General features: G+C 37.1%; 1 protein-coding gene across 1 annotated transcript in view; it reads left to right on the top strand.

Annotated features, from left to right (window-relative positions):
* Positions 1 to 14,955, top strand: part of ABCA12 (ATP binding cassette subfamily A member 12) — a 283,550-nt gene that overhangs the window by 220,307 nt on the left and 48,288 nt on the right. Inside the window, exons 22-26 of the mRNA XM_032354711.1 lie at positions 1,996 to 2,086; positions 4,261 to 4,440; positions 5,003 to 5,318; positions 8,512 to 8,626; positions 14,368 to 14,697. Of these exons, the coding sequence (XP_032210602.1) occupies positions 1,996 to 2,086; positions 4,261 to 4,440; positions 5,003 to 5,318; positions 8,512 to 8,626; positions 14,368 to 14,697 (1,032 nt within the window). The remainder of the gene's footprint in view (positions 1 to 1,995; positions 2,087 to 4,260; positions 4,441 to 5,002; positions 5,319 to 8,511; positions 8,627 to 14,367; positions 14,698 to 14,955) is intronic.

The raw sequence follows: 14,955 nt of genomic DNA, 5'->3' as shown, positions 1-14,955 counted from the left end.
GAATGGAAGATTGCTCCTCTTTTCCTAATCTTTTTTTCCTGTGGAACAGAAAAAAACAAAACAAAACAAAACCTACATACATGATTTTATTAAGGAAGGTTTTGTTGCCTAAAGCAGTGAGTGAACGGAGGACATGATGTATGCTTAATAGTTTCAAAGTGCAGTAATTTGCTGTGGAGAACCTCTGTGATCATGTCCATTAAAGGACATGATCATCTATTGGAAGCAACTTTATTCTGTTCTAGACCAAAATCAATCATTATTCTCAGCCACTGAGGACAAACTTATTTCTACAAATGTACACAGAACTTGAAATTTAAAGCTTTTAACATCACACCTGATTTTGCCACTGTGAACCGCTAGGCAAAAGACATAAGACACTCGATCTACAGTTTATGAAATCTTAAAAATGAGTGTCTTCATAGCCATCGCACAGATTTGTTAGGTTCCTGTGTGTAGAATCGTATAAAAATAGTATCATGTGTCCTAGGACAGATTGCAGAAGGAGCGGTGGGAGTTTGGCCGTACGGCTGGGTGGATCATCTCTGAATTGGAACTAACACAGTGCATTGTTTATTACTGATGCTCTCATTCAGTTTTTCCCTTGGCACACAAATACTTCCTGGTGAATTGTGAGACTTTAAAGAACTTGGGTTAGCGCGATATGAGCTGTGTCATGGTCATTGGTCTACATACTGCCAACTACTCTTAGACCCCAAAGCACCTATGGATTTAGTGATTAATTCTATTGTGTATATGCTGTTAATACATACTATTCTTAATCATGTATCTCCATGAAAACAAAACTGAAGATCTTGGTAGGAAGGACAGAATAATAAAAGGTACTGACTTGTCCTCTAAAGGCAAAACCAACGTAAGTGTGGCTCACACAAAAACTAGCCCATGAATTAACACATAAGATAAACATTTTTTTTAAGATAAACATTTTTTTTAATCAAGTTGAATTCTCTGCCTCCAAATTTCTCCATGGACTTTACTAATTTTGTGTCCTTAGGAGATCTCAAGGTGTTACGGAAAATTGTGCAAGAAAATTAAGGTAAACTGTATTAGACAGTGCCTACCTCCCAATAACACTTCAGTGTTACCTAGTTGTACTTCTACAGTGGTAGAAGCTATGTCTCCTCATTTGGAAGATAGCTATGACAGTCTTCATATGTCAGAGCATTTATGCTTTTTAAAAAAATTTTAGTCTTTCCATAGATATAGCATTAAGTTTTATCATCAGTTCATTTTTCTATGTTCACATAATTGTGCTTTTTACAATATAAAATGATATTATAGCAATTTACGTTTGACTTTTCTGATGAGTTATTCATCCCTGCTTTACAGAAACGTAGCATGAAACTGGAAAAAGCTGAGCGCTGGCTGAGAGCCCCTAGCTGGGAAGTAGCAGAAGAAGGATGCCAGTCAGCTATGATACGAAATTCCATGTAGATATCACAGTTTTTAAAAGTTGTTTTAGTTTGTTTCAGTTGAGCAAAATTCAACTATGAAATTCAACCACTACAGTTGTGTACAGCATATATCAAAAAACAGATGATGTAATATCCATGGGTAAACCGACTGTTACGTCGAATATCATTTCTTACTGTTGATCATTAAAGTCAGATCTGCTGCTTCATATTGGTTGAAAAGAAAGTCTTAGGATCCTGTATTTGAGAAACAATGTTCAAAATATTTAAATAAAATAGCTCTACTTTTTAAAACCTTAAAAAAAATAGTAAAGTCTGATCTGGCTACTTTAGTGTGCTGACCAATTTGTGTCTATAGATAAGAAGAACCCAGCCTTTCTAGTCGTTAGCAGCTATGTACCTTCTCTTTCTTTCTCAAGGATTTGTATGCGAGCACCACAAGGTGATGCCTTGATAATGCCGAGTGGTGGTCACTCATCTCACCACAGGTATTATTAGAGAGACAATGATGAGACATCTTTTCGTCTTGTATTGAAACTGAGTCCCTGTTATTATTCATTAGAATACTCTAAGGAACCCCTTTGTGCAAGTTTTTGTGAAATTCTCCGTGGGACTCGATGCTGTTGAACTATTAAAACAGATAGATGAACTCGGTAAGTCCAGATTCACAAAACTTTCATTCACTAGTCATGTCAGAAATGTGAGAGCCATGGTTGCATTTGAAAACTTTTCGTTTTCTTCTGTATTTGATTTTTAGCTAGTTATTCTAAGTGGAATCCTGGATATATCTATCCATCTTTTCCCCAGATAGTTGTATAATTGCAGGTCGTAACAACTGTTTGGATACCCAGTATCTGTAGTTAGTTTCAACAATTATATACTTCATGTAAATGCAGCCTTTCCTACAATCATTGGTAGGTTGGTAGGTTGCTAGAAATAAGAGGACACTTTTTGTTTTGTTTTGTTTTTTTGATAACTTGATGAAAAGCAGGTCCTTAAGGACAAAGGAAGATGAATGTTTTCTGTCTGGCTGTATTTAACATTTTATCTCCGCCGGCCTCTTATCACTTTGACTAACCCAGAATGTACCTGGAAGAAGTTACTCAGTTAGCAAAAGCAAAACAAAGCAATGAAGAGACTCAAAAGAAAATAAATGTAAATCAGTATTCAAGGTTGGATCCTCTTCTCACTGTCATTTAAAAGGAACAGGCAAAGAGGATCAAAGGAAGCTGTCTGAACTTATGCATTCCCTCTGCCACATCCCCACCTTCAACCTAAGGGATGCAAGACATCTAATTCAGTCTGTGTCTGATTCACTGTTGCTATGCAACCACAGGTATGAGGAAGGGATTGAAAACATCTGAATTTGGCTGCAGTAGAGCAAGTGCCCCTCCTCCTTCCTGGTGCTATTGGGACACAAGTGACATAGGGTGTAAACCAGTCAGGAAGCATTTTGCTTACATTTGTCTTGTATATAGTTGTGTGCCCTGTATGATAGTTGACTGACTTTGATTAAAGAAAGATTTAGTGTATTTATTCTCTAAAAGTATCATTTGGGTAAGAAACCATTTGATCAAAATATGAGAAATATACTACAAAGTTTTAACTTCCTAACTTGAAATATAGGAGGGGAGTTCTAGAATTTAAAATTAGACTAAAATGAATGTAACAGTGAGAGTTGATGTTCATATAATTGTATATATAACTTAATATCTAAGAGTTTTATGTAGTTTGAACTGAAGGAGCACTGACCCTCATAGCTCTTCTTTGCTCTTCTCTGCCCACATGTCTAAGGAATCGTTGGTGTTGTGTTGATTTCCAGTGGCCGCTGGAGGCCACTGTTCAACCACAGTTTTACCCCTCCCCCACCAATGTCTGTATCAAACAAACCATTTCACTTTAAATTCTACTGAGAAATGAATTTAATAAGTTGCCCTCTGTGAGAAATTAAGTTTTACATTGGACTGTGGAAGAGTCATGTTTGGGTTTTGTGAGGCAGGATTTATGATACAACATTCTTGGTATTCATGACGATCGAGTCAGTGAAAATTTAATTGGCCAAGTGATTTATTAACTTGCAATTTCATATTTACCCTTTGTCTCGGTTGATTTCCTCATAAGGAATCATGGAATTGAAGAGCAATTAAATCCTCTTTCTTCCAGAGTAATTACCTGAAATAAAATCTTGATCATTTTGTCTAGATTAATACAGATATCAATAGAGATAACTCACATGAGGTTTTAAATCAAACAGTTTTAGAAAGTTGTTCACTATGTGGCATAGATTCTCACAGTCTCCTAGGAAATGATTCTGTAGCACAACTTATTGAATAGTACAGTTTATTTTTCTACACATTCTACATAGATTTTCCTTTGTTTATTACATTCACGTTCCCTGAACAAAGTAAGTTTGTCCATTTATTGGAAACTTTCATCTCTAGTTTTCTTCCTGACTAAATGTAGATGTATTTTTTTTTTAATTATTTACCTTTAGTCACTGGTTAAGTAAATTGAAGTGGAATATATTTTTAAGTTAGCTTATATCACTCTTTGAACTTGGGTCTACTTTTATTGGTACCAACTCAACATTCTCTTCAGTGAATATTTGTACACCTGGACACATTTTTGCAGGTGTTACTAGATATTTTTATTACCAGATATTTTAGAGTAAATTCTAGTAAATTCTACAACTTCCTATTACTTCTAATCTAGTATAATGGCAGGTACTGACCAAAAAGCCAGTATTTTGTCTCATTACTACTAGAAACATTACAGTAAAACATTATAATATATGTTTTGTCTGTTTTGCTTTGCTTTGCTTTTTTAGATATTCTAAGGCTGAAATTAGAAAACAGCATTGACATCATTGATCATCTCAACACGCTATCTTCCCTGACAGTAAATATTTCCTCCTGTGTATTATATGACCGTATTCAGGCAGCAAAAAGCATAGATGAAATGGAGAGAGAGGCCAAAAGGCTTTACAAAAGCAACGAACTCTTTGGAAGTAAGTGTTATTCTACTAGAGTTTGAGTTTCTCTTTGTACTAAAATTGGCCAAATTCTTCCCTCACCCCTTTCATCGAGAACTCAGGAAAGTAGTCTGAAGGGGGGGGAGGGTCACCGTCCCCTCTGATGTCCTTAGAAATGAAAACCTTTCATGTAGTCAACCCACTATATTGTCTGACGAGACTTCCACAAATGTGTGATTTTGTTGGCATGGTTAAAATGAAGACTAAAACGGATTACATAGTTACAGGGTGAAGTTGAGTCCATAATCAGTCAGGATTATTCATTTTATTGTGTGTTTTTTTTAATTTTACTAAGTGGCTTAGAGTGATATATTTAATCTGGCCACTTAGTTTGTAATTATATTCTCAAACTCCTGCTTCGAATCTCTGAAGTTGTCACTTCCAATTAGCCATCTTTTCTGTAAATTAGGAGCCTGAACTTACTGTCACATTACAAACTCAATTGCCTGTTTGGCTGCCCCCTGAGTGTACCCTGCAAACAATGAATAATGTCAACCATAAAATAACCTTTCTGCTGTTGTTGCCTTTTTATTTTTAGGTGTTATTTTTAAACTTCCTTCTAACAGAAGCCGGCACAGAGGCTATGACTCTGAAAATGTCTCTCTTCCTCCTGTCATAAAATATACCATCCGCATGAGTCTCAAGACTGCACAGACCACAAGAAGCATAAGGACCAAGATTTGGGCCCCAGGGCCACACAATTCTCCATCACATAACCAGATCTATGGCAGGGCTTTTGTGTACTTACAGGATAGTATTGAGAGAGCAATCATTGAATTGCAGACTGGAAGAAACTCCCAGGAAGTAGCAGTCCAGGTCCAGGCGATTCCGTACCCCTGCTACATGAAAGACAAGTAAGTCTGGGTGGCTGGAGCGCCTTTTAACAGCCAGCCAGTTTTTTGAGACCTCATTTCTGCATACTCATTCACATGGATCAAGTGAAAGAGATCTCTTCCATGAAATTTTTGTCTAATGCTTGTTTCCAGGAAAGGGTCCACACCACATGCACAGCTCCACGACTGTGGCTCACTGTTAGCAGAATGATGGTCAAGTTCATTACCAAATGATTTAGGTTTCCTTAATCATAACCCTTAGCTTTCCATGGACTCTGGTCCTTGAATCAGGAGAATTAGACTCCAGACCTCAGTGTAGAGCTGCATAATTTCGATGCTACCCATTCTCTACTGGTCTTCCCTTTCTCTAAACAAGACAATCTTAACATCTCTTCCAACTCTCAAATTTTATTAAAAATCCACAAATGCATGGCCAGTCTTAAGGAAGAATTCTGATAAAACACATCAGTTGATCTCTAGGATAAATATTATGCTATCTGAAACTATATTATGCAGTACCAGTCCACTTGCTAGGAATCTTCATCTAAAATAGTTTGCTGGGGCACCTGGGTGGCTCAGTCAGTGAAGTGTCTGCCTTCGGCCCAGGTCATGATCCCAGGGTTCTGGGATCAAGCCCCGCCTCAGGCTCCCTGTTCAGCAGGGAGAACTGCTTCGCCCTCAGCCTCTCCCCCTGTTCTTGCTCTCTCTCTCTCTCTACTAAATAAATAAAAATAAAAATTAATAAAATGTTTGCTAAATGGACAAAAAATGCAAAGACCATCTTTTAGATAACTGAATTTGAGTGGTCAGTGATCTACCAGTTGAATAGCAGTGACTGGCTCTCCCACTCTGACCACAGTCCGTCTGTGTAGAAGTTGGAGGCTGAATATATTGCTTTAAAGAAATTGCACTTGTTATCCAGCCCAATTACTGCAGTTTATATTCAATTCAGATGGTTCTGGACTTTTTATTTTTTTTATTTTTTTCATTTTTCTTTCTGTTGATGTATCTATTTCGTTTGGGTGCTTCAAGAGCTGTAGATGAAATGAGGTCATGTAACCCTCTGTGTGGCGGTGATACGGAGAGACGGATGAGGATTCCATCCGTGGGTTGTCAAGGTTAGCAGCTCATTGTGGAGGCCAGTCAGTTCCTTGCAGCCTGAACTGTATGTGAACCGCAACGACCTGTGTGAATAGTAAAGACCTGTGGGTTCAATTAAAAGAAAATTCTCATCTATTTTCCGGCTCATCTTTTTCCCCTTGCAAATTTCGGCACCTCGGATGGTGGGTACTTGGATTTTCTTTTTTAAGAAGAAAAGTAACTGTACTCTGCCTTCTTCATGGGAGAGTTTGATCATAGTATCTCCCACATACATGTAAACTCTTTATTGCATGCATAGCTCCCACGTACATTATTTCCTTTGTTCTGCCCAACAACCTAAGTAAGGTTAGCAGGAGCAGGTATCTTTTTTTTAAAGATTTTATTTATTTATTTGACAGAGATCACAAGAAGGCAGAGAGGCAGGTGGGTAGGGGGCGGGGGAACAGGTTCCCTGCTGAGAAGAGAGCCCGATGTGGGACTCAATCCCAGAACCCTGAAATCATGACCTGCTCTTAAGGCAGAGCAGCCACTCAGGTGCCCCAGGAGCAGGTATCATTAACCATATTTTCCTGATGAAAAAAACTGAAATCCAAAAGGGTTAAGTGAAATGTCCAAAGTTGTATAGCCCAGTACCTTACTGGTCCTTCAATTAGGAGACCAGCATTTTCTCCTTATATTAAATGAAACCTAAGACAAACCAATCTTAAAATACACAGTCACTTGGAAGAAACATTACAGGGGATACATTATTAATGAATGAGGGCTGTTGCCTAATTCTAGGGCCAGAAACTCCATTAGGACTGGACCTGAACCAAGAGAAAATTCATTCAACAAATATTGTTTAAGTGCCTACCCCATGCCAGACAGTTTCCCAGGATCCAAAAAAATTGGACATGGCCCCAACCCTCACTGTCTCCTCACCAAACAAACAAACAAACAAATAATCCTCATGTCTTTGATGGTGATATACTTCTGATGCTAAGGTTACAATGAATGATGATGATGTCATGTTCCATTAATATTTGCATGTTTCATGAGGAACTTGAAGGTAGTTCCTTAGCCTTACAGAGTGAAAAGGAAATGGCCTTGGTACCATTCTCCAAGTGAAAATGTCAGTGGAGCCTACTATGGAAAATAGGTCAATTTAGAGTTTCTCGCACTGAAAGCTACTCATTTGCCTTACCTCATAGAAAGGTGGCTAGTGTCAGAACTGTGAGTCTCAAACTATGGTCCCTGGACCAACAACATAAACATGCAGAATTCTATATATTCTATGGGATATAGAATTTGCATTTTAAATTGGCATTTAAAATGCAAATTCTATATTCCACCCCAGATTTAATATGGGCGAGGCCCAGAAATTTGTGGTTTAATAAGCCCTTCATGTGATTATGATGATGGTTAATTTTGAGAACCACTGCATTGGAACTGTCTGGTATCATGGGCACACAACTCAGGAATATATCTGGAGACTGATGAAGCCTTCTACTGACTGCCTAGTTTAGCACATTATCAGAAAAGACATTGCTATACTGTGTATGAAACATCTCCTGGAGCATTATTTTGAGGAATCCAAGTTCTTTGTTTGCATTTTAAATTGAATGCTATGAGTTTTATTTTATTTCATTTTGGAAAATTTAGTTTAATAATAACTATGAGCTTCTAAAGAGTAGATAAATACAGTAATTTAAGAGGATATAGCTTTTAGCTAGATAAACCAATCATCATCTAATTTTATAATCTGCCTTTTAGATAAGAATTTCGTTTAGACAGAACAGTTTTGAGCTTTGCAATTATATCTATGTAATAATTATTTTCCTAGACAGGACATACTCAGACACACTCTAAACAATATGGTAATTTTATCTAACAATCCAGAGCTGTTTTTCACTTTTGCAACATTACAGCAAGAAAATCATGGGTGTACTGTTAAGTCAGCCTCACACTTCATAAATAAAGGAGCAGTATCAGTGACTATTCTCAATTTCAAAACAGGAGAATAATTTCACTCCAAGAAGGGATGTATTCTTTATATATTACAATCTGTATAGATGATACTCATTTGGGTCGCTGAATTTTTGTTTTTATGTTTTTGTTTTTTTTTTTTTTACAGCTTCCTAACCAGTGTCTCTTATTCTCTTCCAATTGTGCTCATGGTTGCCTGGGTTGTATTTATAGCTGCATTTGTAAAAAAGCTTGTTTATGAGAAAGATCTCCGGCTTCATGAGGTATGTTGAGAGTCTCCTCTTATTATGAGTAAGATCTGTTTGTGTAATAATCAGTATGATTTTCATCATGCCTATACAAACTCAGAAAGCCTGACCCGGTCCTCATGAATTTAAAAAGAAAAATACTTTATGAATCATAAAGGCAGCTGATATGGCAATATTTTGTTTTCTCACAAAGTTACATAGAAGTCATTTTGTAAGTGCCTCTAGATAGCGAAATATAAATAATTCTGAATAAAATCTGAGTACAATTTATGATCCTAACAGTAATTTTGTCCAAGAAGTTCCTATAGGACTCAGGATCTAACGCAGGAAGTTTAAATAATAGCAGTAATAACTAGTAAGGCAGGAAGTCTGTTGGCATGGTAACTAAATGAGTGTAAATGAAAATAGATAGAGATGTATGGACGTAGACACAGACATAGTCATAGACAGACAGATGGCTTATTTCAGCTCTCAAGAAGCAACTTCTCTTTCCGGTATACCTTGTCTCCTTCGATTATCTTCTCCTCTATCTTCCACTGACTCATAATTCACAGCGACTAAGAATTTCATGTTATGCTCCTGACTAGGTTAATAAATAACGTAATGACGAAACACAGGACCTGGGATGAAACGCGTGATCTCTGCTGCAGCACGTTCCTCACCATTATCTCCACATCCCGAATATCTTCTTCTTTTTAGAATTCATGAGACAGCATTGGGTGATTTGGAGATGGGATTGGAATAAGAACTATGTTATCTGCCCATCCTGTAATGAGTCCGTTCTTACACTCACTCATGGAGCGAAAAGAAAGCAGAAACACTTCAAAACTGGGGCACAGTAATTATTGCAAGGCCTGGCTGACAGTCTGACATAATGAGGTTAGAGTAACCTGGTAGCCCACTCGCGCTTTCCAGACCGACTTTGCCCATGCTTCCAGGCAATTGATTCTTTCTCCTCATGAGGTACAAATCACTGCTCCGTGTTTCTGTGAGCTCAGCAGCAGCATGGCCTAGAGTTCGAACCTCTCCTTCCTATTTTCTGTTGGAATTCCGGTTGAGCCTCACAGCTGCATTTTTACATTTCAGTTATAATCCGGTAAACCCTTCATCGACTGGCTTGAGCTCTGTTGTATTCAAGCCTGTGTGCAATGCTCTCTTCATTCCAACTTAGAAGCTTGAATCCAAGCCCTAAACCAGAATTTTGGTTGCAAGCACCTGCCTTACAGTTCTCTTTCAGGTTCCTGGTACTCAAAAATAAGCCTTCAGAGATTAAAGGGAAACTTTAAAGTCAAAAACTGTGGTAAAAACGGAGTTCTTTTCTACTTCAAAATAAATATCTCCCTTAAAAATAGTATTTGTGGTAGAAACACACAGTAAATATAAGTATTCTATTGTGTATCTATTATACACACTCTGTATTTTGTGTTTGAAGATGATGCTATTTGAGTGCATCTGTGGATGCTACCAAAAAAAAAAAAAAAATGAAAGCATAGTGAAGTGTTCTTTCTTAACTGAAGACACGAAAGATGTACTTTTAATGATGGACCAGTTTCTGTTTGGTAGCTTTGTGTCTTCATTTTACATGAACCTACTTTCAGAATTTAACTACCTGATTTGGGGGTCAAAGTCATACAGTGGAAGATCACTGAGCTTGGAATCAGAGAATCAGGCTTTGAGTCTCCCAATTCACTTGGGCTCAGTCCGTTAAACTTTCTAAGTCTTACCATCTAGACTTAACTCAGCAATACATTTCCAGAAGGTGGCTCTCTCACTGCCACAACAAGAAAGGCATTCAGTCATCCCATATTTTATCAGTTCTAAGGTCAAGATTTTTTTTTCCTTGCCTCTTAAAGCATTTGAAATTGGGATGCATTTGATAAGGCGTCATCATTTATTTGGTGGTGATTTTTCTTTCTTGCTCCCATGTCAAATAATGGCATGTCTTAAAATCAGCAGCATCCTAAATTCAAAGGAGTGCAGTCTATTTGTGAGATGAATTGATGGAACCGGGGGTGGAATGAGTGGAATATTCTCAGTGCCTCCTGCTCAGCCTTCCCATACTGCCCATGGTTCTTATCTTACCTCCTCCTTTTTAGAAGTGAAAGAGCTAAGCCCAGTAAGTGAGAGGTGACTTGTTAGAAAATGCAGAGCTAGTTGGTGGTAGATCTGGTTCTGGAACTCAAATGTCTTGACTGTCTTGACTTGCAGTTAGTCCTTTTCCACAACATAGCTCTTTTCCCTCTCACAATCTTATTTTGGTAGCATAGACCCTTAAAGACTTTTAAAGATGATAATGGAAAATCTCTTAGGTTACCAGAGACTGAAAATCACTTTTTAATATCATCATTTTTATATTCACTAAGTTCTGAGGCTTTTAATTCCTTACACCCTTCTCATTCCAATTAAATAAAAAAGGTAAAAAAAACAAAAAGGAAAAAAACCTTTTTCCTTCTGTAACTGTTCTTAAACCTGGGCAAGAAAACCAAGTTAGTTGCTCTTTCAATGAAGCCATTAATCCTTGACCTTGTTATAGTATGACTCCAGTGAATTCCTTTAACTTGTTAAAGGGATTAGCACAAATATTAATGCCCAATAAGTTTGTCGATGACATTAAGCCTGTAGTTAAAGAAGAAACTATTTTGAAATGGCTTTCAGTTGGGTTTTGTTCTGTGTTCCTTGCTTTTGACAATTAAAATATCAAAGCTCTACAAAAACTGATTTACAACACACCCAAAAAATACCTTTTCACTTTATTTTCTTGATTTATGAGTTCACTTCTAATATAAGTCATTTATGGGGATTTTAGTGCTTATATTCAGCTGGAGACAAAATTTGGAGTTGTTCTTTCTCAGTTCAGATAGGTAGTCTAACATATCTGTGGTCTGGAGAGATGTTACCAAGAATTATGTAAGGGATTTTAGTCCTCGGGTGTTCCACATTAGACAGTGCTCATGCCTTCTTAATAGACACTATCCATCATGCTGGCGGCAATTTGGAAGACTTCAGGCAGTGATCACACCATCCTTTATATCTTTCTATAAAACAATAATATAAATATCTAGTGTTAGGAAAAAAATTTTTAATTAAGGTAGAAAATGGTATTATTCCTTATAAATTAGTGCTTGACATATATGAATATCTGTGATTTCTTTTCCTGAAAGCATTAATGTCAATCCCTGTGCATAAGCTTCTCTTGAATGTGACAGCACATTTATCCCAAATCTCTCAGAATCTCTTCTCATTATTTTCTGCCATAAACTGGAGCAAACTCTGGCCACTATGTAGAGGGGTTTTCCTTGAGCAACAGGTTATCAGATATTGATGAATTGCTGCAGGCAGGTTTGGGAGGCTGGAGACAAGTGATTCTTTGATTGCAGACCTGGCACTTGATGTATGTCACTCTGAGGAGCATCTAACGACATCCAGAAACCATAGCCAGACGTTCTCTGTGGGCCATCTTCCATAAGCAAGTTTAGTCTTATTTATTATAACGAAGTTGGCAGTGAGTCTGGATAATTTATGGCTGACTTACATGCTCTCATTGCTCTTTCTTTTTATGAATAACAGCTGTTCTCCTCGTGGCAAAAAATCCTGAAGTTTCACACTCAGGTTTCATGCTAGAATGTTAAATAGTGAACACTTTTGGGAGCACCTCAGTCCATTTCAGTAAGAAGCAGTGATCATTCTCCAACTTTTACCAACTCTCGGGAATAGGAATCTGATCTTGAGTCTTGAAAACTTCAGAATTACAGTGATAAACACCTTTAGTCTGGTCTTCAGGTTTGCCAGATTATCTTTTAATAAGGCTGTGAATGGAGAGTTTTCTAGATATGTAAGTGTTTTATATTACAGCTATCAATTGCTGGGGAAGGAGAACATGTTTGTATACACCAAGTCAGCTTTATTTCATGTCCTTGATAGTGTCCTAGATATTTTATACCCACCTTGTGAAATATATTGACATTTTCTACTGTTGACACACGCTGCTATTGGAGAGAAGATATTTTTTGCATAAGGCACATGAAATTAGGTGGTGAACATTAGCTTTGGAGTAGTCATGGAGGTCTCCTAACTTCCCAGTTAATTATAAACTCAGTTAAATCTCAAACAGGAAAGGCAAATAAAAAGAGTTAACGTATCATGATCATATTTGAACAGGCAAGTGTCTCTGAAATGCAGTCATCAAACATGACACAGTAATTTTCTCAAATGGGCTGAGGAGCAGAGAGATAATTTCGAAAATAAGACCTGTGAGATATATTCTCATTCCAAAATGTAATTTTGTTTTCAATGATAGATGCGTAGCATCCGGAGGAAAACTTCCGTAGTGCATCTTTGCTCCATACTGGTTTTTCTTTCTTTCTTTCTTTCTTTTTTTTTACTTTGACCCACACTTCCATTCCTGTGGAAACATAAGTTGAGTCTTTACTGCAAAGGGTGGAGGCCTGGGAGGAGAGAAGCAGTAAGGAGGGAGGAGGGTGAGGAAGAGGGCAAAGTTAAGAGGAAAAGTCACAGGCTTTTTCTTAGTGGTGATTAGCTTAAGGCCCACAGCTTAGACTGTTGGCAGTCAGGTAGCTGTTTCCATGGTAACAAGAGGAGCAGCAAAGTTATCAAAATGTGATAAGTTGCAAAGGCAGAAAGTAAAATTCACTATTTTATGTGTAGAGCAAAAGATTCGGCACATTTCTTTTTTTTTTTTTTTTTCCTAGACAAGTTAGTTTTAAAGAAGGAAGACATTGAAAATCCTTGATTTTACCCAAGATACTGGATTATAAAGCTGTTAGTGGAGCATTTTTCTTTTTTTAAAAAATAGACTGATTCATGAGCTTAGTATTAATCATGTATTGTAAAACTAGAAACCAGGATATCCAGGTTCCCCTGAAGTGCAACATGTCACCAAATGCAAGACAATGAAGATCCAGGGGAATTTAGATCTTCCAGAGTCCCCTTGAGTTAATGCTCAAACACATCATGCTGGTCTCTTTTTCTACCTTGGTGGAGTGACTTGACCTCTGGAGATATCACTGAGTTATTAAAGAATATAAATTGAGAGAGAGGTATCGATGATCTCAGATACATGAGTTCATTTTGGGTGCATGAATGTCTTTTTGGAAGAAAAAATGACAAACTGCCCTAAATTCCCAGTGATCTTAAGGATGGGTAAGCTTTGCCAAAAGGCAGAAAGTCTCCCTTCAAAATTTCCATGTTTGAATTCTTAGGAGTCAGGTTTATTCTGTTTCTCTCAAGAACAAGAGTACTGATGGTGTTGTCCATTAATGTTTTGTTAAAAAAAAAAAAATGGAGTTTTATTATCTCGTTCCTACACCAAATTTGAAATAAACCAAGTTTTTCTATGAGCTTGAAATATTCATGACTGTACAAATGTCAAACTCATGTTGTAAAATTCTGCAGGAGACACAATAAATTTTGGTAATCTATTCTAAACTAATTTAATCTGGGTACATCAGTTAGATACTAGTTATAAAAGGAAACTGGAGAAAAAAAGAACCTCACCTTCCAAATCATCCATTATACTGGGGCATTCTGAAAGCATATCATTTAAAATGGGCTGATATACATGGTCATACTAATTTTTCATAGCAAACACGGACAAATCCTTAACTTAAGAAAATCATTAAGATGTCTAGTTCCATATATATGTAGAATCTCATGGGCATTTTGTCATGGTGCAGAAATAATTGCTATTTGAGAGAATATCAGCTCAAAAAGTGGCTAACGCGTTTTCCTTTTTGCAGTACATGAAGATGATGGGTGTGAACTCTTGCAGCCACTTTTTTGCCTGGCTTATAGAGAGCATTGGATTTTTACTGGTGACCATCGTCATCCTCATCATTATACTCAAATTTGGTGATATTCTTCCTAAAACAAATGGGTTCATTTTGTTCCTGTATTTTTCGGACTATAGCTTCTCAGTTATTGCCATGAGCTACCTTATCAGTGTCTTCTTCAATAACACCAACATTGCAGCCCTTATTGGAAGTCTCATCTACATCATTGCTTTTTTTCCATTTATTGTTCTGATTACAGTGGAGAATGAGTTGAGCTATGTCATAAAAGTATTCATGGTGAGTCAGTTGTCACAACTGAATGGCCAGGGTGGGATAAGAATCGATTCTTCTTACGTTTTTAGACTCTTAAAGTTCATTTATCTAACTGTAAAGTTCTGTGATTGCAAAATAATCTTAGCTGTCCTAATGTATCCTGTACATTGTACTATTGTATACTGTACAAGCATAAAACAATGAAAAAGAGACTTTCCTTAACAGCACTCTGTTACGAAATAATTTCTGAAAAAAGAGTACATTTTTAACGATCATTAAAAA

Source organism: Mustela erminea, chromosome 8 (assembly GCF_009829155.1).
Source record: "Mustela erminea isolate mMusErm1 chromosome 8, mMusErm1.Pri, whole genome shotgun sequence".
NCBI classification, from domain to species: domain Eukaryota; kingdom Metazoa; phylum Chordata; class Mammalia; order Carnivora; family Mustelidae; genus Mustela; species Mustela erminea.
This window is presented reverse-complemented; position numbering and strand designations above follow the sequence as displayed.